This window comes from Zingiber officinale, chromosome 8B, assembly GCF_018446385.1.
Source record: "Zingiber officinale cultivar Zhangliang chromosome 8B, Zo_v1.1, whole genome shotgun sequence".
Lineage (NCBI taxonomy): Eukaryota > Viridiplantae > Streptophyta > Magnoliopsida > Zingiberales > Zingiberaceae > Zingiber > Zingiber officinale.
Window position 1 is genome coordinate 38,582,439 of NC_056001.1, and position 27,750 is coordinate 38,610,188.

The window sequence follows — 27,750 nt, forward strand, 5'->3', positions numbered from 1 at the left end:
ATTACCAAGGATCAATTGTCCAGTCAGTCGGACTTGTAGCCTCCTTTGACTAGACTTGAGGGGGAGGCTTGTGATGCGGTAATAAGGGAGGGTCCACTTGTCACGGGTCAATTGACACATTGTCGGTCAAAGTCAAGGCGGTCAACACCGGGCTTACGGTTATCCCGGTCGGCAAAGGAGTGGCCGATCGGACATCACCCGGCCGGTCGGGGCATCATGGGTCAGTAGGATGGAAAACGAGCCGCTCGGACCGCTCGTTCGGAGCAAGAAATGTCATTACATAGAAGGAGATAAAAAAGCAAAAGAGAACACGCCGTCTATGATTAAATATAAAGAAGTCAAGACAAAGAAGAACACTATATTTATCATCAATGCACAGAAGTCAAGCTAAAGAAGTCTTCCTCTGACAATTAATATAATTAAATAAGGGCAGATGAATGATCACAGAAAAAAGTATAAAAGGGTACGCCAGGTACGAAGAAGACAAGATTTATCATTTTCTTGATTACTCATTCTCTTCCTGATTTTGACTTGAGCGTCGGAGAGTCAACGTCAGGGACCCCTTCCCTAGTTTGGTTTTATTTTACAAGATTGAAATCTTCATCCTGTCAACGATCATCCTATCCCCGACTTTCTAACTTCCTTTATTCAAATAGTATCAACCATGAAATCGAATCAATCATCTTCAAAATTGATCTAAGATTTTTTTAAAAAAAATTACTCTCATAAACTATTTATTTTAGCTAAAGATAAATGAAAGCGAATATCATAAATTAAATTTAAATGTTTTTTAAAATATTTGTGGAATTTAACCACAAATTATTTAAAAATCATAGGAAAAAAATAGTTATATACCATTTAACCAACCTCATGTCATTTACTAGAAATAGATGCGCAAACGAATCGAGTCATAAAAATCTAAGGCTTAAATTTAACTTTAAATTAATTATAGTTGAATTCAAGCTCGATTCGAAATTCAAAAATTTTAAAAAAAAAATTAACTCGAATTCAACTTAAATAAGATTTAAGTTTGAATTCAGCTCGAAAAATTTTAACATATTCATCAACTATTTAAAATATTATTAAAAAATAAATACTCAAAAAACTCAAAATTTATTTATTTAATATATAATTATATTATATTAATAAAATATTAAAACTCACAATCAACTCACAAACTATCCAACTAAATAATTTGGACTCGAATTCAGCTTAAACAAATTTTCAACATATTTTCAACATGTTCAAATTTAACTCAAATTCGATAAGTTCAAATACGAATCAAATATTTCTCTAACCGACTTGAAAAACTCGCGAACTAGCTCAATTTATTTACATCCCTAACTCAAGAATAGAAGAACAAATCTCATCCTCTTCGATCAAATTTACATTTCTTTCAAGGCTAATCAATCATTTAAAAAATTCAAAAAAATCAAGTGAAAAATGTCAGCCAAAATGTACATTGCTCAAAATCATGAACTTTGTGTCTCAGGAGTCTCTACTACACAGTTCTAAGCATACCAAAACCGATTAAATAGGTCGGGTAGTTGTAAACAACTACAGAAGTTATAATCCTAACTTGATACTCTCGCTTCAACATTAGAATTCAGTTCATCATTAGATCATTGTCAGAGGATCCTTCCGAAGGTATATATATATTTTGTTCGATAACAGAATGGCAGCAACAAAACCTAAACCCCAAACCAATAGTAAATGACCAGAAACACACACAAGAACAGGCTTCAGTTTGGCTGATGGCATACTCCAGCATTATTTTCAGCTTTGCTTTTCTTCCACCCCCACATCATTTTCCACTGGTCGGTCCAAGGAAATTACTCTTCCTGAGTTTCTGGATGTGCATTCTCGACTTCTTTCCCTTTAAATGGAAGAAGAAAATTAAATGAATTGCATCACAGACCATCACAAAAACAACTGGAAAAGTGTTAGTTCTGCAGATTGTTAGATGATAATAAAGCAACATGAAAACCCTTTGTAATGTGTCCATTAATACATCTTTCTGAGTGATTAGATATCGTCATAATAACTAGCAAGATGGAAACATATTTTACTAAAAGTCCATCACATGGATGTTTCAAATAAGCACCAAGAAGTTCAAGTAACATCAACAATTTTTGTATCCATAATATTTAAATTAGACAACTAAACTAAGTGATAATTGTCAAAAAAAAAAAAAAAAGCTAGAAAAAAAAGAGCAAATAAACACAAGAACTAGCATACTATATGTTACTAATTATTAACAGCAATTAAATATTTGTTTGTAATCATATTGGTCAAATTCAGCATGTAATGCAACTATATTATTGGAAAAATAAGTAAGCTTACCAAACTCGGTGAATATGACATTTCCGGAGCATAGCCCTTCTTCAATTTTGACCAAACGGAGAGTCATCCTGGGTCCAATTTCTTGAAGTCTAACAGCGCTTTTGTTAGATGCACGGTTTACTCTCCCGATATCACTTGCCAGATCTACAGTTGCTGATTCCTCATCAGCTTCACTCTCTGAGCCATAACCAACCCTTCAAAGGTAGCAAGAAGTTCATTAAACTGGTTTTCGTGAAGGAAAAGCACCCACAAGTTAAAACATGCTGCAATATTATCTATTTTTTAAACATGTACAGGCAAATGTTAATTATGCTATTGAGTTGGGCAGAGACAGTAGTGTCTTCCAAACGAAGAGCATCACACTGGTACTGACATACAGAGCTAAGGAATGTCATGCAACAACACAGAAAGACTGTTGTCTGTATCTGAACCATGACCAGAAGCCACATACAGTATCAGAAACAAGTTCTCAAATCTCGAATATTTTTTAGCAAAAAGTGAATCGCATCAAACTTTTAATAACAAACTAAGACTTCATTGAAACATATGCAAAACATCTAAACAGTTTATGAACCTCATTTTCAAGGGGAAAAACTGATTGCTAGTCTCTTTCCATTTCAAAGAACTTTTTCAGAAGACTCTAATGTATACAATCGTGTACTTTAGCAGGTCATGGCTAATGTCAGCACTGCAAGACAAACTACAGGCATGATTGCTGTTTTGATAATGTCAAAATTTCAAAGATCAAACATGATTAAATAATTGGGTCCCAACTGCATGCTGATATGTGCATAAATGAGGCTACGTTGCCAAGCAAAATGTGCCAAAAATAGAAACTAATTACATTGTGATTTGTTTTTGAGATTTCTAGCTGTTAAATGCACTAGTGCTAAAACATGTTTTAGCTATTACCTGGTCACAAATTCACTGACATCCTTAAGGTTCCTCAAATCTGGTATCTCATGCTTCTGAACAAACTTCCGAATCCTCCGAGTGACACCAACAGGTTGTAGGCGGATGGAATAATGTCTAAAGTCAATAAGCTTTGTTTCGGAATTGTAATTTAATAAAACAATCCTCCTACATGTCGACAGTTTTACCTACAGAGAAGTAGATAATATTAAGTTCATAGATTTTGATCATTCACCTAACTCAACTTCCAGTTAAAATAAAAACTCAGGAATGAGTTGAAACAGCCATTTCTCAGGCAAGAATGATGACTCGATGTGACTTTTGTTTCAGTACTTACAGTATTTATATCTATGGCAGGAAAAATGTTCTGGAACATTATTGTTGTGAGCTTCAGGTGCTGATCTCCACCCCCAAAGCCAGAAAGCACTATCTGCAATAAAGCCACTTGCTCAGAACCAAAGAAAATGGATTAAAATTAAGGAATATAAAAAAAATATATAATATAGTTAAATATATGATGTCAAAAATAACATGATAAAACAAAGTGCTATGTGGAAACAACAATGTGAACTTACCAAGGGTGAGTTATCACATAATTCCTTAGGATAACTTGGCCGAGATTGTGATCGTGCAATGTCAGCAGCCAAAGAATATTCTTGAACTTCAAAAGTAAGCGTTGGACCTTGAGGTGTCCTTGCAACACGCAAATGGGGACTACTCATTGGATATGATAACATTAGGAAATGGGTTACACCCATAGGCCCAGCAACATTTAGAAAGTCTTTCAGCTTATTCCGTTTTTTCTCCTGTAATCCGAGCAAACAAACTGATCAACATAGTAGATTTATTGACTGAAATAAAAAAAGAAAGTCAAATAAACAAACAAAAATGGAGTTCATGAAGGACTAAAGAGGCCTTTGTGTTATAGTGAGAAACAAGATGATTCCATCTTATAATCCTTCAAGTGACTGTCAGAATTCACCAAAAGTGATGCGGAAATATGTTTGGACATTACACAACTCTTGTCGTTGAAGTCAAATTTATGAACTTATGAGCCCTCTTTAATTGCCTTAGAAGTCAGAACTATAATACCATGATGAGCTTTATCTAATGCAGTATTGAAAATAAAAACATAATTTTAAGACATGGATCTGAAAATTTGATTATCCAATGATATAAGCAGGTCAAATGAAATTTAAGACAATTCAATAGATCAAGTTTGCATCAATGCAGTATTAATTTGGCTCCAATGAGATGATCATGTAACTGGTAGCAACCACTATTTCTCTAACCTTGTAGTGATTATTTGAATCTGGCCAAGTATAATGGCAGGACACAATCCTGAATACAAACAAAAGAAAGTCATCTCTTACTTGAGACATATGGTGTTAGTTCCTCATTGTTACATCACTCCCATTTACTCATTAACAATTTAACCTCTTTTAATCATGGACCATTGTACTTTTTTCTTAATCGCTGTTGTAAAGGCAAATGCTTTATGAATCACAGACTAGTATAAATTTCAGAATTCAAATAAATCATATCAAACAAAACTCCAATAAATAGAATCAAGTTATAGAATAACCTTTAATTTTAGAGCTGTGTGAGGGAGCATAAGCTTTCGAAGATCCAGTTCCAATTGCCTGACTGGGCCTGGCAGCCTTCCTCTTGAAAAGACAAAGCTCTTGGGAATCTTTTGACCAGTAATCTGATCTACAGTAGGTTGATTCTTTACAACAGGTGGCTTTACAAGCCCCCGCCTTTTCTTCTGCATCCAAAAGAAAAGAAAAGAAAATCAATATGAAACAAGAAAAAAACAAAGGATAAAAGAAAGGATGGAAACTCACATGATTGAATCGAGCCATTGTTCTTGCTGCCTGAGGAGTTTCTACAAAAGAGAAAGTGTCTCGATAAGGATTTGATTGCTAGGTTCTCCTAAATCTACCTGCTATTCTACGATAAAATTGAACACTATATCATAATATTATACTTTAATAATCTTAAACGATTGCTTATTTCCAGAACACTACTCTAAACACTTCTCAAACTCAATTTAACATTCTAATGCAAATTTTCTTAGCTATTACTTTAAACATATAGCAAAATCTCAACTTGATTAATGAACAAAAATCATCATAAAAAATATAAACAATTGAACGATGGGCATAACAAGCTTTACTACTACGTTGTATCTCAATTAATATAGACAATACATCATATCCTAAAACGCATAAAATAGTTCATGTCATGTTTGTGTGTGTACGCGGCAACCCCGCGGAGGGAAACCAGTCCCAGTGACTGCAACTAGCGCAACACCGTGCTCATGGTTCGTTGGAACCGACGAGGAACGGCCGAAACGGGCGTTCCGGCACGGGAACTCCTCACGCAGTTCTAAAGTTCCGGTAAATAACGTGGCTTGCTTGGATGTTATAACGGTAAAAGAACAGATCGGAACGGCCAGAACGGATCGAAAATGATTACCTCCAGATGAATCGGACAACGGCGTCAGAGGCGCTCCGGCGTGGCCTGATCGGGCAGTCACAGGGAGAGCTGTCGAAGAAGAAGGCGGCGGCCGCGGCGGTTTAGGGTTTTGGCGCGTGAGAAGTGAGAGAAGCGAGAGGACGTAAGTTGGTAATAAAAATTTAGAACATAGATTTTGATAAATAAAATTTATTTTCTAAAAATATAATCATTTTAATATATAATATAATAAAATCTAATAATTTTAAAATATATATAAAAATACAATGTAATCATATAAATTTACCTTCTTATTAACTATTATTTATATTATTATTATTATTATAAATAAATTTAATTAGATCCCTATACATTCTCATGCATATTTACCCTCTGTTTGGATGGGGTAAGACAAGATTCATTAATGGAAAGGGAAGGGAGGGGAAGGAAGGGAAAGTAATATATTTATCATACCCTTGTTTGGAAGGGAGGGAAAGTTCATTTGAGAGGAAAGGGATGGAAATGAAGGTTAAATATATAAATTTATAGAAATATCCTTTTATTTTTTTAATAAATCTGTATGTGAAAAAATAAATAAGGATAAAATTGGAATAATTTCTTCTTCCCCTTCCTTACACCCCAAATTGGGGTGTAAGAAATTTCGCTTACCCTTCTCTCCTTCCCCTTCACGACTCACTCTCTCTCAAACAAGTGTAAAAATTCTTTTTACCCATGTTTAATCTTCCCTTTTCTTTACTCACCTCCTCTCAAACAGAGAGTTATGGACAACTCCGGACATTTTTTTTAACTATTGAAGATTACTTCGCTGAATCATGATCATGCTAACTGTGTAAAACAATAGCTCTTCGTTGGGCCTCTATTCCAAAAGGAGTCAACGAAAACAATTAATCTTGAGAGCTACGACAACGAGTTTAAGCAATACCTGATTCGTTGACGATAGGAGTTTATCCACGCGACAAAGAAGAAGGAAACAGTGAGAAGGGATTAGGGTTTTTAATTTTTAACAAGTAAGTTTCATCTTGCACCTAGGGGGTGTAATCGAGTCGAGTTGAGCCAAACTCTTAAATATTTGAGTTTGACTCGTTTATAATCAAGCCGAGCTCGAGCTTTATTTAACGAATATATTCATGGCTCACGAGCTTATTCGAACTTTTATCGAGCCTAAATGAGCTTAATAAATATAAATTATAAATTTAAATATTCATTAAAAACTAAATTATATATTTAAAAAAATTATAATATTTTTGTTAAAATTTATAATTTTATTCTAATAAATAAATTTAATATATTTGTCTATGTTTTTCATAAGTAGAGTGTAAAATCTATAAATTCAATATTAAAACTATTATTATTTTTATTTAAAAGTTGATTTATGAGAACGAACATGTTCGCGAGCTAACGAACCGAATATTGTGAATCTTGAGTTTGGTTTGTTTATCTTAATGAGCCTCATTAAACGAGCTCAAACGAATTTTTATCGAATCGAGTTTCGAATAGCTCACGAGCGTCTTGACTCATTTACACCCCTACTTACACCCAGTTTAACAAATATTCATTGAGTATCCAAGGGATTTTTATTGCGCCAATTGATTCTCTAAAATTTTTAAATATTTTTTTTATTTCACGATTTCCAAAAATAGTAAGTTATTTATTTATTTTAAAAAAAAAACAGGAGTTATATGTTAAAATTTTAATAACCTTGGGTGATTGTTGAAGCAAAAAATCCTCCAAAAAAAATTCAAATTTTTATGATTTAATATATATCATATCGAAATATATTAAATTATACTAATTTTATGAATCCTACAAATTTTAATATAGTATTGGTATAATTTTATTGGATACTAAGTATTTCAGTACTATCTACAATATAAAATATAGTTTTTAATAATTCCAATATACCACTTCTACTTGATCGGGTATAGACACTAAGGTAGGGTAAATTTTGTAACTGAGCCCATCACTTCACGATCTTATACCTCAGAAATATCCTAAGGGATTTTGTAGAGAGCCTCAGTACCACGTATCCAACGGATAAAGAGTTAATAAGAGGGCTCGAACTCGACACCTCAGTCAACATTGTCCTAAATTAGGGACTTTTTAATTGATAAGAGCATGCGTAGATGGGGACTTAAACATGACACCTCAATCAATGAATAACAACGTTATAATCAGACCACCCCTAGTTCAGTTGTTAAAGTGCTAAGTCAAAAAATAATTAACCAGGTTGTGTAACGTCGAACCTGAGGTGGCTGGCCCGATCCCACAGAAGTTTCTCATTGACCACCAAGGTAAATTAGAAAGCGCTCGCAGCGGGCAACCCAGGAGCCCAGCATCCTTTAGTTGCGTGCCTCATTCGAAAAAAAAAAAATCTGTAAATTCGTCATAGCTGAAGCTCGAACTCTGGGTGCCTAGATGATAACCTGGATGCCCTGCAGCTGCACCATAGCCTCGGGATTATGGTGTCATGGTAGAACATTCAGGTTGTCTCACAGGCATCCGCGGTTTGAACCTTAGCTACGACATATTTGTAGAAATTTTTCCTCCCATTTGAAGTGTAATCAAAGGATATTGGACTTCTGGATTGGCCGTCACGTGTGCTTCTCGATTTATTCTGATGGCCGATGGAAAACTTCCGTGGGACTAAATCGGTCACCCAGGCTCGACATTACCCAACTTGATTAACCTTTTTTTTTTTATGGATTATAGACATTTAACAAGCAACTTTTTTCTATTTTTCTCGATTATGGTTCTTGAGATCGTCCAATCCGCGGTTTAGTTTGATTTTTTTATTTAGTGAATTATTCAATAACTAATCTATAATTTTTTTAATATCATTATTCTTAATAATTTAAAGAACAAATAAGAGAGTAAAAAAATCTTTTAAATATATAATAGTTTGTAAATAATAATAATCTTACATTATGACCAACAATCATAAACTAATGATTTCGTATATGATTAAGATTAAATATTAACTTATCAAGGATCATCAAATCAATAGTTTCAAATCGTCACTCCTGGGATTATGATACAACGGTAGGATATTTAGATTATCACCTAGTTATTCATGATTCGAATCCCAATTATGACGAATTTATAAGAATTTTTTTTCCAAATGAGACACGTAGTTAAAGGATGTTGGGCTCTTAGGCTATTCGCTGCGAGTGTTTCCCGATTTATCCTGATGACTGATGAGAAATTTTCGTGGAATCAGATCGATCATCCTAAGTTCGATGTTATCTAATCTGATTAATTATTTTTATCCTCAGAGTCATAGTGTCATGATGAAATATTGAAATTGTATTTCAAATTTTCATGATTCAAATCTCAATTATAATATATTTATAAAAAAATTTCCTTCACATAAAGGCGTAATCAAAGATGCTGACTGGCCGCCCTCGATGTTACTCAGCCTCATTTTTCTATTATGATGGGATTAGTTCGTTGAAATTTGAAGAAAAATGACATGAAACACGTGAATTCCCATAGGATGAGATTGATGTGATAGATTTGATAAAGAGGATCAAAACATGGAGTCAAGACCATCTCAATCATTTTGTATGCTGGCAAAAAGAAAAAAGAAAAAACTATTCAGATACCCAATAGAATTGAATATAAATATAGGTAATAATGATTGATAAAATGTGGAATAAGAAGCGGCCCTGTCGCATTGAGATTGAAGACCTAATGGAAGATGGATTCTTAAATAACGTAAATTTGGACAGCTAGAATATAACGAGCTATGAGTGGTTGTATGACTTACTAGGTTTACAATTTTGGGTTAGATAGACTTGATTGAGAGCTTTCGACAAGAAAAGCCTGATTTTTTTTAATCATAGTCTAAGCATGAGTTAACCTTAAAAATTTGTGAAGGCATACAAGGTCTAATTCGGTTAAAATCAGAGTTCAAGTTGATCACTATTTATTCCAATAGATTGGGATGCTTAGTTGACTACTAGGTCAACTAGAATCTCGTATTGCAAAGACTTAGTTTCTATTTAATTTGAGTCGATCAGAGTACTAACTGAGTCGGCTCACTTTATAATTAAACAAAAAAATATAGGTATAGCAGAGGCCGACAAGAGGAGGGTGAATTACTTCTGAAAAATTAAAACTATACCCTCCTCGGATCTTTCAACTCAAAAGTAAAACAACTATAATAAAATTAAGAGCAGAAAATAAAAGGAGACATAAATTTAACCTGGTTACAACCAAGAAGGTTGTTAATCCAGGACAGTAAGAAAAGCGCAGTAGAAAATCTCCTTTGCTGAAGGCGGAGAAGCCTTTTACACACTTAAAACGCTCACTAGTTGCTAGAAAAGACTACAGAATTAATTGCTTGAGTTGTTGTTTCTTTCCTAGCTCCATGGGTCTTTATATAGTTCCTGGAAAGTCTATCCCGAGGGTCCAAGGCGCCTCCAACGAGAGAGGGGATAAAACTTTATCCAAACAGCTCAACGTTAATTTCTGCCGGGTCCGAGGCGCCTTCAAGCTGGCTGGCAGCATTTTCCAGCTTGAATGCTTCTTCGCTTCGTCTTCCGAAGTCTCGTTCTTTTGGGTGATTCTGGCCAACCGAAATAGGGCTCACCCGAACCCAATTTCCAGCCTTCTCCTCGAGCAGCATTCCGTCCGACTTCTTGTCCCTCGAACGTCGCGCACGTTCTTCTCGTCCACCGGAGTACTCTTCCACAGCTCTCTCGTCCTTCGGACGCACCGAGCCCATTGGCTCCCTTCCCGTGTCGTCATTCTCGCTAGCTGCATCTTCCGCTCGATTTCCTGCGCTCTTAAGCTCCTGCACACTCAGACACAGGGATCAAACAAAGCATGACCTAACCAACTTGGTTGATCACATCAAAACACCTACGGGGACCAATAATCTCTCCCTTTTTTATGTGCATCAACCCAAGTTTAAGTTGGGGTTAAAATAGACAGAAAAGTAATTTTAAAAGAAAATTACTAAACTAACATATTAAGCATCAGTTTGCAATAAATCAAATTGCAACTACTAAAGTAAGAGTTAATCAAAAAAAATATTTTTAATTTTCTTTGTCTTTTTTTAAAAAAACTCTCTCCCCCTAAACATGTACTTCTATAAACTTGTACATTTCTCTCCCCCTTTGATCACAGCAAAAATGGGGTAGCAGAGAAAAAATTTTAGCAAAAATTTTTAAGTTAAAAAGAATTTGTAATTTAAGATGGAAAAATGTCTAAGTAAACTGTATTTATAGAATTTTCAAAAATAGAAATTTAAAAAAGAATTTTTAAGTAAAATGAAAATTTTTTTTGGAAAAAAATTCCTAAGTGACAAAAGAATTCTAACTAAAATGATTTGTTTTAATTTTTCAAAATAATTTCTAAGTCAAAAAATTGATTTTTAGAATTAAAAAAAATTCTAAGCAAAACTTTCAAGAGACATTTTTCTAGATAATTAAAAAAAATGAATTTCTAAGGAAATGTTTAAAAACTTTTCAAAGCATTATTTAATTCTAATTTTAATACTTTTATCAGAAAGTTAATTAAACATTTTTATTTCGATATTTCGTCTTCCCGATCGTGGCGAGGTACTAGGCCTTCTTGGTTATTGGAGCAACAACCACTTCCTTAGACAAAGCTTCCATAAAGAAACTCAAAGTTTAATTTTCTCATTGTAAGCTTTTAATTAAATGAATTAATTTAGCACAGATTTTGGAACCCAATAGAGGTTCCTTCCTACAGGGTTATTCAAAAATTTAGGTAGTACATAGTTCTTGGGCACTCTTCTAAGTTGACCCTGATATTTTCTTATATACTAGTTTAACTTTCCATATAACTTTATTTTTTAGTTTGGAAATCTATTTAGGCATGCATCATTGTCTTTCAATTTCTAAATTTCAATTTTTAATTTTTAATTTCTAATTTTAGATTATCATACATTTCTAGTGACCATGCTTTTGCTAGGTTTAATTTCAATTCAGCATTTTCTTTTTCTAATTTGAATAAATCTTTAGAAAGACATTTAATAAATTGAAAGGACTGAGTCGGGGTTAGGTTACGTACCTTACTTACCTGACTCGGTGATTCTTCCCCTTTATCGTCGCTTTCTTCTTCTGATGATCCTCCCCCTTCATCTATGCTCATCTCTGAACTGGAGTCATCTTCAGGAAGACGGTTGGCTACCAGCGCTAATCCCGAGAAGGCTTCGATGTCTGATTCGGAAGACATCGAATCTGACCAAGTGGCCTTCAGGTTCTTGTGCTTGGAGGATTCTGACTTCTTGTACTTGACCTTTTCTTTCTGCTTGCTCTTTAATTTCGGGCAATCATCCTTGATGTGTCCTTCTTCGTTGCAGTTGTAGCAACGAATCGTTCTCCTTTTTCGCTCATGCTTCTGCGATCTAAATTTGTTAGATTTAAAAAACTTATTAAATCGTCTTACCATTAAAGCAGTCTCGTTTTCGTCAATCGAGACTTCGGAGTCAGAACCGTTTGCTCTTGCCTTCAAAGCAATGTTCTGACTTGTATTTTCTACTCCAATGGGCTATGTAATTCAAGATTCGTGAAGTTCAAAAGTTGAAAATAGATTTTCTAGAGTACTTACCTCGAAGTCCTTAGAGATGTAGTACGCATCTACTAAGGACACCCATTCTTGAGTTCTCGGGAAGGCGTTGAGCGCGTATCGGATCGAGTCCCGGTTCGTTACTTCTTCTCCAAGATTGGTTAGTTGCGTGATCAGCTCTTTGATCCTTGCTTGGAGTTACGCTACCTTCTCGCCTTGGTTCATCCGGAGGTTCGTCAATTGGATCCGGAGGATGTCGCGCCTCGCTAGCTTGGCTTCCGAGGTACCTTCGTGAAGCTCTAGGAATTTTTCCCAGAGGTCTTTTGCGGAGGAGTAGTTTCCGATTCGACTTACCTCTTGTGGTGGCAGCACGCTCAGCAGTTGGAATTCTGCCTTTCCGTTGGCAACAAACTCGGCCTGCTCCTTCTTGCTCCACTGATGTTCTTCTTTGTCTTTCGGAACTTTAAAACCATATCTCATAGTTAGTAAAATATCGAAGTTGGTTTTAAAGAATACCTCCATCCGGCGTTTCCACGTCGCGAAGTCTCCGTCGAACTTCGGGGGATGAATATTCGCTCCGGCCATCGTGTTGATCGTTTGTGCTTCAGTCGGCGGTTAGTCCTTCTGAGGCGGTCTAGCTCTGATACCAATTGTAGGTGCAGCGGAGGCCGGCAAGAGGGGGGTGAATTGCTTCTGAAAAATTAAAACTATACCCTCCTCGGATCTTTCAACTCAAAAGTAAAACAACTATAATAAAATTAAGAGCAGAAAATAAAAGGAGACAGAAATTTAACCTAGTTACAACCAAGAGGGTTGTTAATCAGGACAATAAGAAAAGCGCAATAGAAGATCTCCTTTGTTGAAGGCGGAGAAGCCTTTTACACACTTAAAACACTCACTAGTTGCTAGAAAAGACTACAAAATTGATTGCTTGAGTTGTTGTTTCTTTCCTAACTCCAGGGGCCTTTATATAGCTCCTGGAAAGTCTATCCCGAGGGTCCAAGGCGCCTCCAACAAGGTCCAAGGCACCTCCAACGAGAGAGGGGATAAAACTTTATCCAAACAGCTCAACGTTCATTTCTGCCGGGTCCGAGGCACCTTCAATAGGGGTTGAAGGCGCCCTCAAGCTGGAGGCGCCTCCAAGCTGGCTGACAGCATTTTCCAGCTTAAATGCTTCTTCGCTTCGTCTTCCGAAGTCTCGTTCTTTTGGGTGATTCCGGCCAACCGAAATAGGGCTCACCCGAACCCAATTTCCAGCCTTCTCCTCGAGCAGGCTTCCGTCCGGCTTCTTGTCCCTCGAACGTCACGCACGTTCTTCTCGTCCACCGGAGTACTCTTCCACAGCTCTCTCGTCTTTCGGACGCACCGAGCCCGTCGGCTCCCTTCCCGTGTCATCCTTCTCGCTAGCCGCGTCTTCCGCTCGACTTCCCGCGCTCCTAAGCTCCTGCACACTCAGACACAGGGATCAAACAAAGCAGGACCTAACCAACTTGATTGATCACATCAAAACACTTACGGGGACCAATAAAAAAAACTTGTTGGAGTTGATTGAGTCCTCATTGAGTTAACTATCATGATTTTCAATCGATTGAATACCTAATTAATTGGATGTATATCGAGTCAACTGCAAATTATTATGATTGAATGAAAGATTGGATCAATTGAATATTAATAGTCAACTCTAAATCCTAAACTTATTTTTTTTTGTTAAAAAAAATATTAATTAAAATTATTTTAAAATAATCAAAATTATTATAGCAGCTAATAGTTGTAATTAAAGAGTTTTTTTTATAAAAATACTATATAATTATATCATTTTAATCAATTTAAATTTAAAATAATTAATTTGCTTCAATGTGCATCGCAGCAACTATTTCGTATTAAAGCATTTTAAAAATAAAAATATAATAAAACTTATTTTAATATATATATATATATATATATATATATATATATATATATTATAATTTTAATAATCTAAGATGTTTTTTTTTATTTTTACTTTTTCATGATTTTAAAATAGTTATCACTGTTGGTTGCTACTCGGAAAACCTAACGATTCCACTGTACAAAAATTTTGTACAAAGGTCTGAACCTTTTCCTAGCTACCATGTGTTCTTTTAAATTAAACTTGGATCGCCTACGGAACTTAACACGTTTGATCCAAAGTTTAATCTATTTGTTCTTTTAAGTTTAGACTCGGATCTCCTGCGGAACTTAACACTTTCGATTCAAATCACCTAAGTTATTAATTTCATTAAATATTAGTTTCCAAAATTGACTTCCAGTACTGACGTGGCGAGGCACATGACCTTCTTGGATATGGGAACAAACACCACCGACTAGGCAAAGCCTTTTAAGGAAAGTTAATATTTAATTTCCTTAAATAACTTTAGGTCAACAAAAAAAACAATCAAATCACAAGGAAAAGAAAAAACAAAAGAACACAATATCGAAAACAAATTCGAAATACTAGAATCGCATGCCTCTTGTATTTGGTATTATTTCCTAAAATAACTAGTATGATGTGGAAAGGAAAAATACTAGTTATACCTTTTAGAAAGACCTTTTGATCTTCTACCGTATTCCTCTTCTAACCTCGGACGTTGTGTGGGCAATGATCTTCCGAGATGAGAAACCACCAAAGCACCTTCTTCTCCTTTCTTCAAGTTTCGGCCAAGCACAATGCTTCCAAAAGATGAAGATCTTTTTCCACCAACCAAGCTCCAAGGGATGTAAGCTTTCTCTCCTTCTTCTCCAAGCTAAAATCCGGCCACCACTTGATCTCCAAGAGAAAAGAAGGTTTCGGCCACAAAGATGGAGAGAAGAGAAAGGGAAGGGCCGGCCACACCAAGGAAGAAAAGAGAGAGAAAAATAATAGAGTTGTTCACCTATGAAGGCACCTCTACCCCCTCTTTTATAATCCTTGGTCTTGGCAAATAAGGAAATTTAAATAAAAACTTCCTTAATTCTTTTGCCATGAAAAGGAAAAATTTATTTAATTTAAAATAATTTTTCTCTTCTCAATTTACAATGGCCAGCCATATACAAATCTCCAAGCAAATAAAATTTTAAACACAAATTAAAACTTCCTTATTTGCTTCCGGAAATTTATAAAAAATTTCAATAATTTTTATCCCTTCATGATTGGTTAATAAAAAGTAAATTTTATAAATTAAAATCTTTCTTTTAAACATGTGGATAATTTCCAAACAGGAAAGTTATCTCTAAAAATTAAAATCTCTTTTCAATCTACAAATAAGGAAAGATATCAAATCTTTTCTTAATCTTTTGTAGAAACTAATAAAAGAGAATTTTTAATTTTTAAACTTTCTTTTAAATCATGAACATGATTAAAAAGGAAAGTTTTTACCAAAATTAAAATCAACCTTTTAATCTACAACTAAGGAAAGAGATTTATCTCTTCTTTTAATCTTTTGTAGAATCTTATAAAAGGAAAGATTTAAATTTTTAAACTCTCTTTTAAATCATGTTATCCACACAAGAAATTTTTTTTAAAAAAATAAAAATCCTTTTATTTTAATTTGGGCCGGCCACACCAAGCTTGAACCCAAGCTAGGGCCGACCACCTTGAAGCACCCATGAACCAAACTTTGGCCGGCCCTTGCTTGGTCTCCAAGCTAGCTTGGCCGACCCCTATGGGATGGGTAAGAAGGTGGGTATAGTACTCTATAATTAAGAGGCTACGATAGGGACTGAGAGGAGGAATTGGTTTTGGTCTCCCGATAAAATTAAGCATCCCGTGTTCATCCCGAACACACAACTTAATTTTATCAATAATAATTCATTCCACTAGAGAACTATTATTGAACTACCGCACCAATCCCAAATTACATTTTGTGCTCCTTCTTATTATGAGTGTGTTAGTCTCCCTGTGTTTAAGATAACAAATGTCCACTAATTAAGTAAATTACTGACAACTCACTTAATTAATATCTAGCTCCAAGAGTAGTACCACTCATCTTCATCGTCATGTCGGACTAAGTCTACCTGCAGGGTTTAACATGACAATCCTTATGAGCTCCTCTTGGGGACATTCTCAACCTAGATCACTAGGACACAGTTTCCTTCTATAATCAACAACACACACTATAAGTGATATCATTCCCCAACTTATCGGACTTATTGATTTATCGAACTAAATCTCACCCATTGATAAATTAAAAAAATAAATATCAAATATATGTGCTTGTTATTATATTAGGATTAAGAGCACACACTTCCATAATAACTGAGGTCTTTGTTCCTTTATAAAGTCAGTATAAAAAAACCGACCTCAAATGGTCCTATTCAATACACTATAAGTGTACTAGTGTAATTATATAGTTAAGATAAACTAATACCTAATTACACTACGACCTTCCAATGGTTTGTTCCTTTCCATCTTGGTCGTGAGCTATTGTTTATAATTTATAAGGTACTGATAACATGATCTTCTGTGTGTGACACTACACACCATGTTATCTACAATATAAATTAATTGAACAACTATATTTATCGTAAATGTAGACATTTGACCAATGTGATTCTTATTTCTAGATAAATGTTTATACCAAAAGCTAGACTTTTAGTATACATCCTAACAATCACGGTAGACGATAGATTCTATTATAGTTATAATAAAATTTATTGAGTGTTTGCATATAAACAGTCAGATATAAAGGAAAATTTGTATGCAGTCCCTATTGACAAACACAATTTTATATGTACTTCCTATTAGAAAAATTATTTATTTTCACTCCCTAGTCTAATATACTTACCTAATTGCCTCTGATATTTTAAGTATAAAAAGTTTAAAATGAGTATAAATCCTCTTAAATTCAGTATATTAAACTAGAATATAATATATTTTCTATCAAATTGAGTACGATTTTTTTTCCACTTCAATTGGATAGAAAATATACTAGATTTTATTTAAACGATACTCAATTGGATGGAAAATATACTAGATTTTCTTTAAATGATACTCAATTGGATGGAAAATATACTAGATTTTTTTTAAATGATACTCAATTGGATAAAAAATATACTAGATTTTTTTCAAATAGTACTGAATTTAAGAGAATTATATTAAATAGAAAAAAATCGTACTCAATTAAATAGAAAATATACTTGATTCTAGTTTAAAATGCTGAATTTAATAGGAATTATACTCATTTTTAGACTATTTATACCTAAAAAATATGAAGGGTAATTTTAATAGAAAATATTCTCGAATATACTAGATTTTATTTAAATGATACTCAATTGGATAGAAAATATACTAGATTTTTTTAAAATGATACTTAATTGGATAGAAAATATACAAGATTTTCTTTTTACATGGTGCTGAATTTAAGAGGAATTATATTAAAACAGGAAAAAAATATACTCAATTTAATAGAAAATATACTCGATTCTAATGTAAAGTGCTGAATTTAAGAGAAATTATACTCATTTTTGGACCTTTTGTACCTAAAAATTTGAGGGACAATTATGTCACAATATTTACATGAGGGAGTTGAAGCAAATAAAACTTTATATGCAGGGAATGAAAACAAATTTTTTTATGAATGAAAATTACATATAAAATTCAAATTATTATTGAAGATTTGTTTCTCCTTTACCGCAGATATAAACACCTCATATAATTTACTTGTTTATATTTTTGCGGAGAGCGACTACATTGATGGATCGTTATTCCCTGCTTTAATATATATAATCAAATTTAAATTTTTTAAATTTACGATTTCACCCTCATTATTATTATAATTTTTGTCTGCACCCGGCGGACACCGGCACATGCGGCTAAATCATGTCGAACCATCACATGCCTGTAACGCAGGACGCAGCAATTCATCCACTGCCGTACGCCGCGCCTTTTAGCCTTTTAGGCTTTGTCTCCCGTTTTCCTACCTCATCATACACACACACACACACACTCTGTCTCTCTCTCTCTCTCTCTCCATTCACAGCGCCATGGCGGAGGAGGGGGATAAGTTCGGTGGCGGAGCGGTAACGCCGGCCCCGCCGGCGGCCGCGGCCCCGCAGGCCTCGCCCAAGATCATCTTGAAGAATATCGACATGAGCGAGAAGATGCGCAACGACGCGATCGACTGCGCCCGCGCCGTACGCCTCCGCCCCTCTTTTGTCTCGTCTGTAGCTTCGATTTTTGTCTACTTGATTCGACCCGGACTTCGTCTCCGGTGCTGATTTTTTCGGTTGATTTTGTGGTAGGCGTTCGAGAAGCACAGGTTGGAGAAGGACATAGCTGAGTACATCAAGAAGGAGTTCGATATGAAGTACGGACAGACTTGGCACTGCATTGTGGGTCGCAACTTCGGTAATCTTTTTTTTTTCCTCCCCCCTTTTCAAGTCTGCACTTCTCCGACTCGATTTGAGGAATATATATATATATATTGAAGCCCAGAGTTCATCGTTTTTTTCTTTCTAGTTAAACAGTGCGATCTTATTTGGTTGGGGATTTACAGATTGCTATGTCTCCGGCCTTAATAGCTCACCAATATTCCATGCCTAACTGGAAGCAATTTGTTACAGATGTAGGAGTTCCCTTTTTTCCCGTATTGAGGAGAGGAAACGAAACAAACCCATAATTTACTTGAGAAAAAAGGAAAGTTTGGTGAACTTTCATTCTCAGAAGTGATTTTCCTTCTGATTCTAGACAATTATGGCCTGTTGTTATGCTGACAACGAAGTTACAGATTAAGTCATAGTGTGTTCAGTTGGACAATATTGATTGAACAATTATTTCATTATTTGGAACTAATCTTGTGACGTAAAGTTGGACATATTTAAGACATCAATATATTTTATAGATAGATTGAATCATTAAAGTGGAAACATACTGAGTAAGCTATAGAAAACTCTGATTAACATAATTACAATTGATTTATGAGATGTGATAGTGCTGTCGGTATAACTTTAAGTAGATTTCAATTGAGTTACAAGATCATCAATATCAGATAGCTATGACTAACATTACTCGATAAGCTCAGAATTTTAGTGGTTCAAATTAGAGAGGCATGATTTAATTTTAGCCTTTATAGAGACCCTAGATGTAAGTGGTGTTTTAAATAATCATACTAAGCTGCTACTATTCTACATCGTTCCATATATGGACTCAGTTGTCAATAAAGGTACCGAGCAGGAATTGTGTGTGCTATCATAGATCATGAAATATTGTTTGTGAGACAGTAGATACGTGATTTTGAACTTTGGACAGCCATATGCGGTGGTTAGTGTTGACCATAAGCAATGGTCGGTATTGATCATATGAATTGTTGTGTTGATTTAAGAGTAGTAAAGATTAAAGAGTAACGGTATTTGGAGCTGTGTATGGCTTTCGAACTTGTTTGGTTATCTTATTGAGCTTGTTCAAGCTTATGTATTGAAAAGCATACGAAACTCAAACCAAACTTTGAGCTTGTCTTGGCTCAACTAGTGATATCTTGCCCTTATAATCTAATTCAAACATTTATCCAATAAATAGATACTTTTATCATTACTCATTTTTAGCCTATCATGGATATTTTAAAATGCTAAAATTTTTAAAATACCAAATAGATACAAATAGTCCTAAGAATATACTTGTTTAATATATTGTGTATATTTGAATTTAAAACCAAAGAAATAAGAATGAATCGAGCCTTAGAGTTAATAATTTTATTCATGAACCATTCATGAGTTTTGTTCATGATCCTCAATGAGCCGAGCTAATTGGTGTTTAAGGTTGTTTATTTTATACATTTATTTAATATTGAACTGTTTTCAATCCGGGTATAGATCTTTAGTGCAAAGATTATGCTGTTTTGCATATTCATATTCATTGTGATGATTCAATCAATGGTGCTATAAGATTTCCTGTTTAAAATGTCTCACTTAAGGCTAAACTCCAAATCACTAACTATCGCTTTCATGAATGATTTTCTAAACATTATCTATACCAGAGACCATCTAACCTTGTTTATTTACATGGTTCAACAGAGGCCTGTAATTTGATCTGTGCCAATTGGCCATAACACATTATACCTTGTCCTGTTGGTTACCCACATACGGCAATGCTTTTGACATTGAAAGTTAATAAATAAGTGAGAGATTTATTAAATTTATAATTGAAAGATGATATGAATTTACAATCTCAACATCACAACATACACAGACACAGTTTGATGATGATGTCACAACATTCCTAATTCGTTTACACAACTGGTTCAACTGGTAAAACCAAATATACAAGATCGACAGAAACTATGCAAAGAGGCTCCAGTGGACCAGCTGATGTTCATTAAAGATATAAGGCATTAATGCCTGGCTAGGCAAATTAGTTTAAGATGATCGTGTGTGTATTACCTTATTTATTTCTGTGCTCCTAAATATTTTGAGTTCTCTGATTGAATAGACTGAAAGATGTGTTTTTTGTCATAAGAATCTTTACTTGTCAAAGTTTGTTTTTGGATCCTTAACTAATATCTATATATTTTTTGATCTCATGAACCCAAGTGTTCCTTCTGATGTGGCTTTTGCTCGGCAGGGTCGTATGTAACACACGAGACCAATCATTTCCTTTATTTTTATGTGGATTCGAAGGCGGTACTGCTATTCAAATCTGGTTGAACATAGCACTGATGCTTGCTGCTAATCGATACATTTAGTTCAACTAAGCATGTTCTCAGCTTATTATTGAAACCAGTCTTCTTTCCAATTATCTAAACTACGTCTACATCTCTCTTCCTTAAGCTGCTAGTTGTGTACCTTTTAGCTTTAACCAGTTACAAATATGTATATTAGTCATGTGTACTACTGAACTATCTCCTAAATTTTCATTCCAGGTATCGTCGAAGGTTAACAATATCTGTATCTCGATCAACTTCAGTAGAATCCTGTATCATGTGCTTATAGTTGTCATCATTATTAAGCCGTGTTAATGTATTAGTCAATAATCACTCAGATTATTATATGATAAAATCATATACCTATTTATTTCTCAAATATTTCGACAGTGAATAATCATTCAGATAAACAGAATAGACGAGAAAAGACTTTGGATAACACTTCCAAAGTTTAGCTGTAAACTTTTGGCATCAGCTATTTAACTTTTGGAACCGTCTAATTTTCAGGTGACCAAGTTTCTTATCAGTTAGAATAAATTAAGGGGGCGTTTGGTTCTTTGTTAGGAATAGGAATCGGAATGGGAATCATTGTATAGTGGAATGAGAATGAGTATGAGCATGGATATCACTCTTAAAAGTAATATTTGGTTAGTTATATATTTTCTATCGGAATAAATCAAAATTTTCTTTTTTACCCTTAAAGAAAAATAAGATAAAAAAATTAGATGTAAGAGAAAGATAAATGTGAGAGAAAAATATGATGAAAGAGAATGATGAGAGAGAAAGGATGATGAGAGAGAAAGTGTGATAAGAAAGAATGAAGAGAGAGAAAGTGTGATGTGAAAGAATGAAAAGAGAGAAAGTGTGATGAGAGAAAATGAGAAAAGAGAGTGTGATAGGAGAGAGCATGATGAGAGAAGATGAGAGAGAAAATATGATGTGAGAGAAAATACGATGGGAGAGGATGAAGAGAGAGAAAATATAATGAGAAAAAATGAGGAGAGAGAGTCTGATGAGAGAGATTGAGGAGAGATAAAGTATGGTGAGAGATAAAGTATGATGAGAGAGAAAGTGTGATGAAAAAAAAGAGAACGTTCAACGTTGAGTGTGATGAGAGAGATTGAGGAGAGAGAAAGTATGATGTGAGAGAAAGTGTGTTGAGGAAAAAAAAGAGGGAGTGTGACAAGAGAGATTGAGGAGAGAGAAAGTGTGATGAGAGCGAAAGTGTAATGAGAAAAAAAGAGAAAAGGGAGTGTGATGGGAGAGATTGAGGAGAGAGAAAGTATGATGAGAAAAAAAAAGGAAGAGAGTACGATGGAAGAAATTGAGGAGAGAGAAAGTATGATGAGAGAGAAAGTGTAATGAGAAAAAAGGAAAGAGAGTGTAATAGGAGAGAGAAAGTGTGTGATAAAATGATAAGAGAGAAAATATGATGAGAGAGAACAAGGAGAGAGAAGTGATATGAAAGAAAAAAAATATATATATTTTGATATTTGATATTAGATATTAAAGGAGAAAATTTTATTTTTAGCTCAAGGGTATTTTTGGAATAAGGGAATATTTTGATTGATGAAAATAGGGTAATGGCTCATTGAAGGGGAGGTACATGGGAATGAGTTATTACCCAATTTCAATGATTCATTCCCTTATTTGCATTCCTATTCCTATAATCCAAACATTAACAATGACAATCAATGATTCTCATTCCCATTCCCCACTCCTATTCCCCTAAATCAAACACCCCCTAAGAAGTGATTATTTAGATGGCTAGTATTCTTAGGAAAAATTTTCTGGAAAACACCCCAGCTAAGATCCGTTGCATCAACTAAAGGAAGCTGATAATAAGGGTACTTTAGGGTTAAAAAATATAATAAGATGTTATTTTATTTTTAAAAGCACGTTTTAACCCATTAAGAACACTCTTTTTTATTTTTTCTATTTTTTTTTGTCTAATATTATCTCTCCCCTACTTTCCATATCTTTGTGAACTTTCTTTGCTCCCCCCCCCCCCCAGAATTACTTGCAGCGAAAGAATGGTAAAAGATATTAATGGTAAAAGGCGAATACGCAAGATATTGAACTTTTGAATCGTTGCTTTCTGATTTATAATTTACATAGAACGATCACCCTAAATTCGGTGTTCACTTGTCAGTGTTGTCGCTGCCCGTCAAGTAATTATTGATGGTTAATTCAAATTCTGAATAAAAAATTATTGAAATGGAAAACAATCCAATTTAATGTACTGTGAATTGGTAGTAAACAGATCAAAATTGAAAATGTGCCGGATGATAACCAGTCACCAGCGCCAAAACCCTAGAAGCCCCACAGCAGCCGTTGCCAATCCCGTAGGAAGGGCAGCACACCCGAGAGCAATGGTGCTCATATTCTCTATCCGCGAAGCCATAGATCAATCGCTATCTCCATCTCCACATGTTGCTTCAGATCTATCGATTAAGTGTTTTTCTCCAACTTTTTGTAGGGTGTCGATCTTGTTGCCCACCAACGGAGCAAAAAGGTTAGGCGTACTGCTTCAAAGTCCGGCGATGCCTATCTAAAGCTCCTTGTGAGGGTGAGAACATTGTGGTCCTTATAATGTTCGTCTTGAGTGTGGCGCTTATAAATTCAGCCGTTCTTCTTTTATTAGCTCTATAGGTTTTTGGTGCGGAGGACAGGGAGCAAGTTCAATGCAGTGATCCTAAAGAGCTCCCTCAGAAGACTGATAACTTTCATGACCGAAAATGTGAGTTATATTTATATCCTTTGTGTATAATGGTGTAGATGAATGGATTTTAATGCTTTTCAGCTTCTTTGAGGCCAGGCGAATAAGGTTGCAGTTATTGTTGGGACGGTGACCGATGACAAAAGAGTTTACAAGGTGCCAGCTATCAAGGTGACGGCTTTGAGGTTTACAGAGACAGCAAGGGCGTGGATCCTCAAGGCAGGTGGGGAATGCTTGACATTTAACCAGCGCGCACTCCGAGCGCCTCTTGGGCAGAATATGGTATTGTGGTGAGCTTGAATTCTTCATATTTAAGACTAATGTTCTGCTGCCTATGGCTAATTATGTTATTTTCACTTTTCAATATGGCTGTGTTGATTTTGCTGTATGCTTGTGGTTTAAGAACTGATTAAATCCCCTTGGTATTGCAAAGTAAGGGTGACATGCAATTAATGTTCTCTCTTCCATAATCGTTTTTATTGTAGTAGTGATGATAACACTTTTGTCCCAGTTCAATATGACAGCTTCCTTTTAATGGAAGATCAAAGATCAAATGAGCATTGCTGTTCTTTGTTCTTTAGGCAGTCTTTGGATCTGAAGTAATATTTGAAGCAGGCTAAGCCAGTTCTTTCTCACTCCAACTTGGTTAACAAGTCAAACTAGCATCGGCTTGATTTCTTATTGTTTAGGGGTGCATGTTCAATGTTCTAATTGAATTAGACTGCAAGTTGTGGGTTGTTTAATTATCAGTTCTATTCTCTAATAAGTGGTTTGTCAGAAGTTTTATGATCCATCACTGGTATACTAGTCTCACTCTGTCAATGCTTCGTGTGCTCTAGATGGTTATCAAAATTCACTGTTTTTATTGTGATAAAAGATGTGAAACATGGACGACTTTTGTATTCCCTTGGTGCCCAATGGAATAAAATTACGAGTGTTCTTTTGTTACAAATTGTTTAAGCTGTGCTTGTTGTACTAGTCTCACTCATTCTGTCAATTGCTTTGTGTGCTCTGGATGGTTATCAGAATTCACTCTTTTTATTGTGATAAAAGATATGAAACATGGACTACTTATGTATGCCCTTGGTGGCCAATGGAAGAAAATTACGAGTATTCTTTTGATACAAATTTCTTAAGCCGTGCTTGTTGTATATCCTCTTGCATGTTAAACCCATTTATCCTATAACTTATTCAGTTAATTTCTCTCTCTTTTTAATCCAATGATGCTCAATTAAACTAATGCTTAAAATTTTAAAGATAGTGATGCTGCACATAGAGTAAATAAGCTATCTGTTATGTCCCTCCTTTAGTAATTTAAAGATCTTCTTGGTTCTTGTTTTCTTTATTCTTCTGGACTTTTGGTTTACTATGAAATTGTTTTAAATTGTAATTTCTTTGCTTTCTTTGAGTACATAAGAAGTTTTTATATGGACAACTAAATGCTGTTTATATGGCACACAGATACTTCTAAGGGGTGCCAAGAATGCCCGAGAGGCAGTCAAGCACTTTGGCAAGGCACCTGGAGTTCCACACAGCCACACCAAACCCTATGTCCGCTCGAAGGGAAGGAAGTTCGAGAAGGCTCGAGGAAGGAGAAACAGTACGGATTTAGGGTTTAAGTTCCTCCTGCTAGTTCTTTGTGGCCTGTTTAGATTTCATCAATTTCATTTATTGGTGTTTCAGAACTTTGGTCATGGTTCTAAAATCATGTATTTATGCTCATAATTAAGACGTGGAATTATTTTATTATATTTTTTATTAAAATTTAATTTGATTAAAATAATTTATAGTAGTTTTAGTTAAAGTTTGCTGTATGGTTTAGTAGTTTTGAACAAATATATTACATTTTCAGTTGTTATAATATTATTGAAGGGAAGTTGATGAAGTGATTTTTATAAGGTGAGGTAATTTTATATAATATTATATATATATATATATATATATATATATATAGTAATTTTGATTAAGTAAAATTAAATTTATTTTATATTGTTGGCCAAACCTGGCTCTAATACTTTGGAAAATGGTGACTGCCCCATCATCATGCTATATTGACTGATGACAAGTGTCAACGTGTACTGCTTGGCTCACACAAGTATAGGAAAATTCTCAAGCAAATGGTTGGAGGTAATCATGAAATTAGAGAGCAAGTTTCAATTCGTGAAGCCTTGATTGGTTCTGTCTCGGAGGGAGATGTTGATTACAATCGTATGGAAAAAATTGTCTATTTGAAGGCTTGTATTGATCAACTTCAGGAGGTCTTTGATAGAGCAACTCATGCAAATTCACAAAGACAATGATGCTTTGCATTTCGAGATGGTAGTTTTGCGAAGAGCGATTTTTTTTAAGTGCAGAACAAGAGAGGGATCGTCCTACGGTAAAAGTTCAAGAATCCAAATCCTATGGTGGTTAGGGATGTAAATGAACTAAACGGTTCACGAGTTATTCGGAGCTCGATTTGATAAAAAACTCGTTCGAGTTTGTTCGTTTATCTTATCGAGTCAAATTCGAACTTGACTTCGAGCTCAACAGTTTTATCAAGCCAAACTCGAGCTCGAGCTTAAGGATATTAAGTTCGTGAGCTCGCGAACATATTCGTTTATAGCCTTGCAAGCTCGAGCTCGGCTCGTTTAAAGGGCTTGAGCTTGACTCGTTTAAAGTACTCGAGAACATGTTCGTTTATAGGTTCATGAACTTGGGCTCGAGCTCGGCTCAATTAAAGGGCTTGCGAACATGTTCAATGATGTGTTGAATTTGGAAGTTTAATGTAGTAGTTTGAGATGTTTAATGATGAGTCAAGTTTATATTAGTTTAGTTGTTAGGTTTGTTGAATATTTATTCAAATGAGTTTTCGAGCTCGCTTAGCAAGCCTACAAAACGAGCTCAAAACGAGCCTTAAAATGAGTCTTAAAACGAGCTTGAAAATGAGTCTGAGCTCGCTTAACGAGTTAAGCTCGTTAACTATGATAATCGAGCTAATAACAAGCCGAGCTCGAACGATTCGCAAGCTTGGTAATTCAAAAATGAACCGAGCTTGAGCCTTGTGATAAAAGTTGGATTTGAGCTCGAGTCAAGCTCAAGCTTGGATATAACTTAAATGAGCTAAGCTTGAGCTTAATACTGTTCGGCTCGGTTCGGCTTGTTTACATCCCTAATGGTGGGGCATGGAGCACAAGGAACTTAAGAACTTCTTGTGGAATATGGAGCAATATTTCTTGGCTGCTCGAGTGCTTAAAACAGAGAAGGTGATAGTTTTCAGCATGTACCTTGGTGGTGATGTGAAGTTATGGTGGAGAATGCGCATGGTGGATGATGCCAATGTTGATCTGGAAAAAAATTGACACTTGGGCTCGGTTGAAGAAGGAATTGAAGGCACAATTTCTTCCGGGCAATGTCTCGTGGATGACATGAGATGGGCTGAAACGTCTCAAACAAAAGGGCTCTGTGAGGGACTATGTCAAGAATTTACTTCTTTGATGTTGGATATTTCCAATATGTCCGAGGAGGACAAATTATATAATTTTCTGTACAGATTGCAACCGTGGACACAAATTGAACTTCGAAGGCAGAATGTGAGGGATCTTCTCGGTGCTATTGTTGCTGTTGATACCTTGGCCAATTTTCACTCCAATAAAGAGAGTTTGGATGTTTCTTCACCTCCCAAATTCATGAAGAATCGAAAAGAGGAGACGGAATGGAAGAAAGATTCAGCTAACAATCGGTGGAATGACAGGAAGGATCATTCTGTAGCCCAAGGAAACAACTTGAAAAACCAAGGTTGTTTCCTATGCAATGGACCTCACTTGGTGAGGGATTATCCCAAGCAAGAGAAGTTGAATGTTCTCTTGGCAAAAGAAGATGATGAACACCACATACAGGAAGTTGTTTCTATTGGGATCTTGAAGTTCGCTAGAGGGGGGTGAATAGCGTCTCACCAAATCGATCACTTCTTCCTACACTTATTAGTTACATAGCGGAAATACAAAATAAACAAGTAGAAAGCTAATCTAAATACAAGACAAGAAATGCAAACCAATCTACACAATCATTTAACGTGGTTCGGAGATTAGGGCTCCTACTCCACGGCTGTCGGTAATGTGGACGATCCCGATCTGTCAGTGAATGACT

At 35.1% G+C, this 27,750-nt stretch overlaps 3 protein-coding genes across 3 annotated transcripts; 2 read left to right on the forward strand and 1 right to left on the reverse strand.

Annotated features, from left to right (window-relative positions):
• Nucleotides 1-1,354: 1,354 nt before the first annotated feature.
• On the reverse strand, nt 1,355-5,882 carry LOC122016783 (peter Pan-like protein). The gene is made up of 8 exons (XM_042574182.1): nt 5,737-5,882; nt 5,103-5,143; nt 4,841-5,023; nt 3,831-4,061; nt 3,593-3,685; nt 3,256-3,443; nt 2,344-2,537; nt 1,355-1,876 (listed from the first exon to the last, which is right to left on the reverse strand). The coding sequence occupies exons 2-8, from the start codon at nt 5,118-5,120 to the stop codon at nt 1,833-1,835; spliced, it is 951 nt and encodes a 316-aa protein (XP_042430116.1). The 5' UTR covers nt 5,121-5,143; nt 5,737-5,882; the 3' UTR covers nt 1,355-1,832.
• Nucleotides 5,883-18,165: 12,283 nt separating this feature from the next.
• LOC122014427 (dynein light chain 1, cytoplasmic-like) lies at nt 18,166-21,230 on the forward strand. Its single transcript, XM_042570656.1, has 3 exons — nt 18,166-18,402; nt 18,511-18,616; nt 20,825-21,230. Exons 1-3 carry the CDS (start codon nt 18,253-18,255, stop codon nt 20,905-20,907), a joined length of 339 nt encoding a protein of 112 aa, XP_042426590.1. The 5' UTR covers nt 18,166-18,252; the 3' UTR covers nt 20,908-21,230.
• Nucleotides 21,231-22,934: 1,704 nt separating this feature from the next.
• Nucleotides 22,935-25,402, forward strand: LOC122016075 (60S ribosomal protein L18-2-like). Its single transcript, XM_042573245.1, has 5 exons — nt 22,935-23,278; nt 23,383-23,472; nt 23,548-23,643; nt 23,722-23,904; nt 25,084-25,402. The coding sequence occupies exons 1-5, from the start codon at nt 23,141-23,143 to the stop codon at nt 25,345-25,347; spliced, it is 771 nt and encodes a 256-aa protein (XP_042429179.1). The 5' UTR covers nt 22,935-23,140; the 3' UTR covers nt 25,348-25,402.
• The last annotated feature ends 2,348 nt before the right edge of the window (nt 25,403-27,750 follow it).

Bases quoted from the DNA above. Each gene is read 5' to 3' on its own strand.
- LOC122016783 (XM_042574182.1), bottom strand. The intron at 3,444-3,592 runs GTAAGTACTGAA...ACTTCTCTGTAG, and splicing joins CTGCCATAGATATAAATACT to GTAAAACTGTCGACATGTAG. The intron at 1,877-2,343 runs GTAAGCTTACTT...TTCCATTTAAAG, and splicing joins TGTCATATTCACCGAGTTTG to GGAAAGAAGTCGAGAATGCA.
- LOC122014427 (XM_042570656.1), top strand. From the start codon at position 18,253: ATGGCGGAGGAGGGGGATAAGTTCGGTGGCGGAGCGGTAACGCCGGCC. The intron at 18,403-18,510 runs GTACGCCTCCGC...ATTTTGTGGTAG, and splicing joins CGATCGACTGCGCCCGCGCC to GCGTTCGAGAAGCACAGGTT. The intron at 18,617-20,824 runs GTAATCTTTTTT...TTTGCTCGGCAG, and splicing joins CATTGTGGGTCGCAACTTCG to GGTCGTATGTAACACACGAG.
- LOC122016075 (XM_042573245.1), top strand. From the start codon at position 23,141: ATGTACTGTGAATTGGTAGTAAACAGATCAAAATTGAAAATGTGCCGG. The intron at 23,644-23,721 runs GTGAGTTATATT...CTTTGAGGCCAG, and splicing joins TAACTTTCATGACCGAAAAT to GCGAATAAGGTTGCAGTTAT. The intron at 23,905-25,083 runs GTATTGTGGTGA...TATGGCACACAG, and splicing joins CGCCTCTTGGGCAGAATATG to ATACTTCTAAGGGGTGCCAA.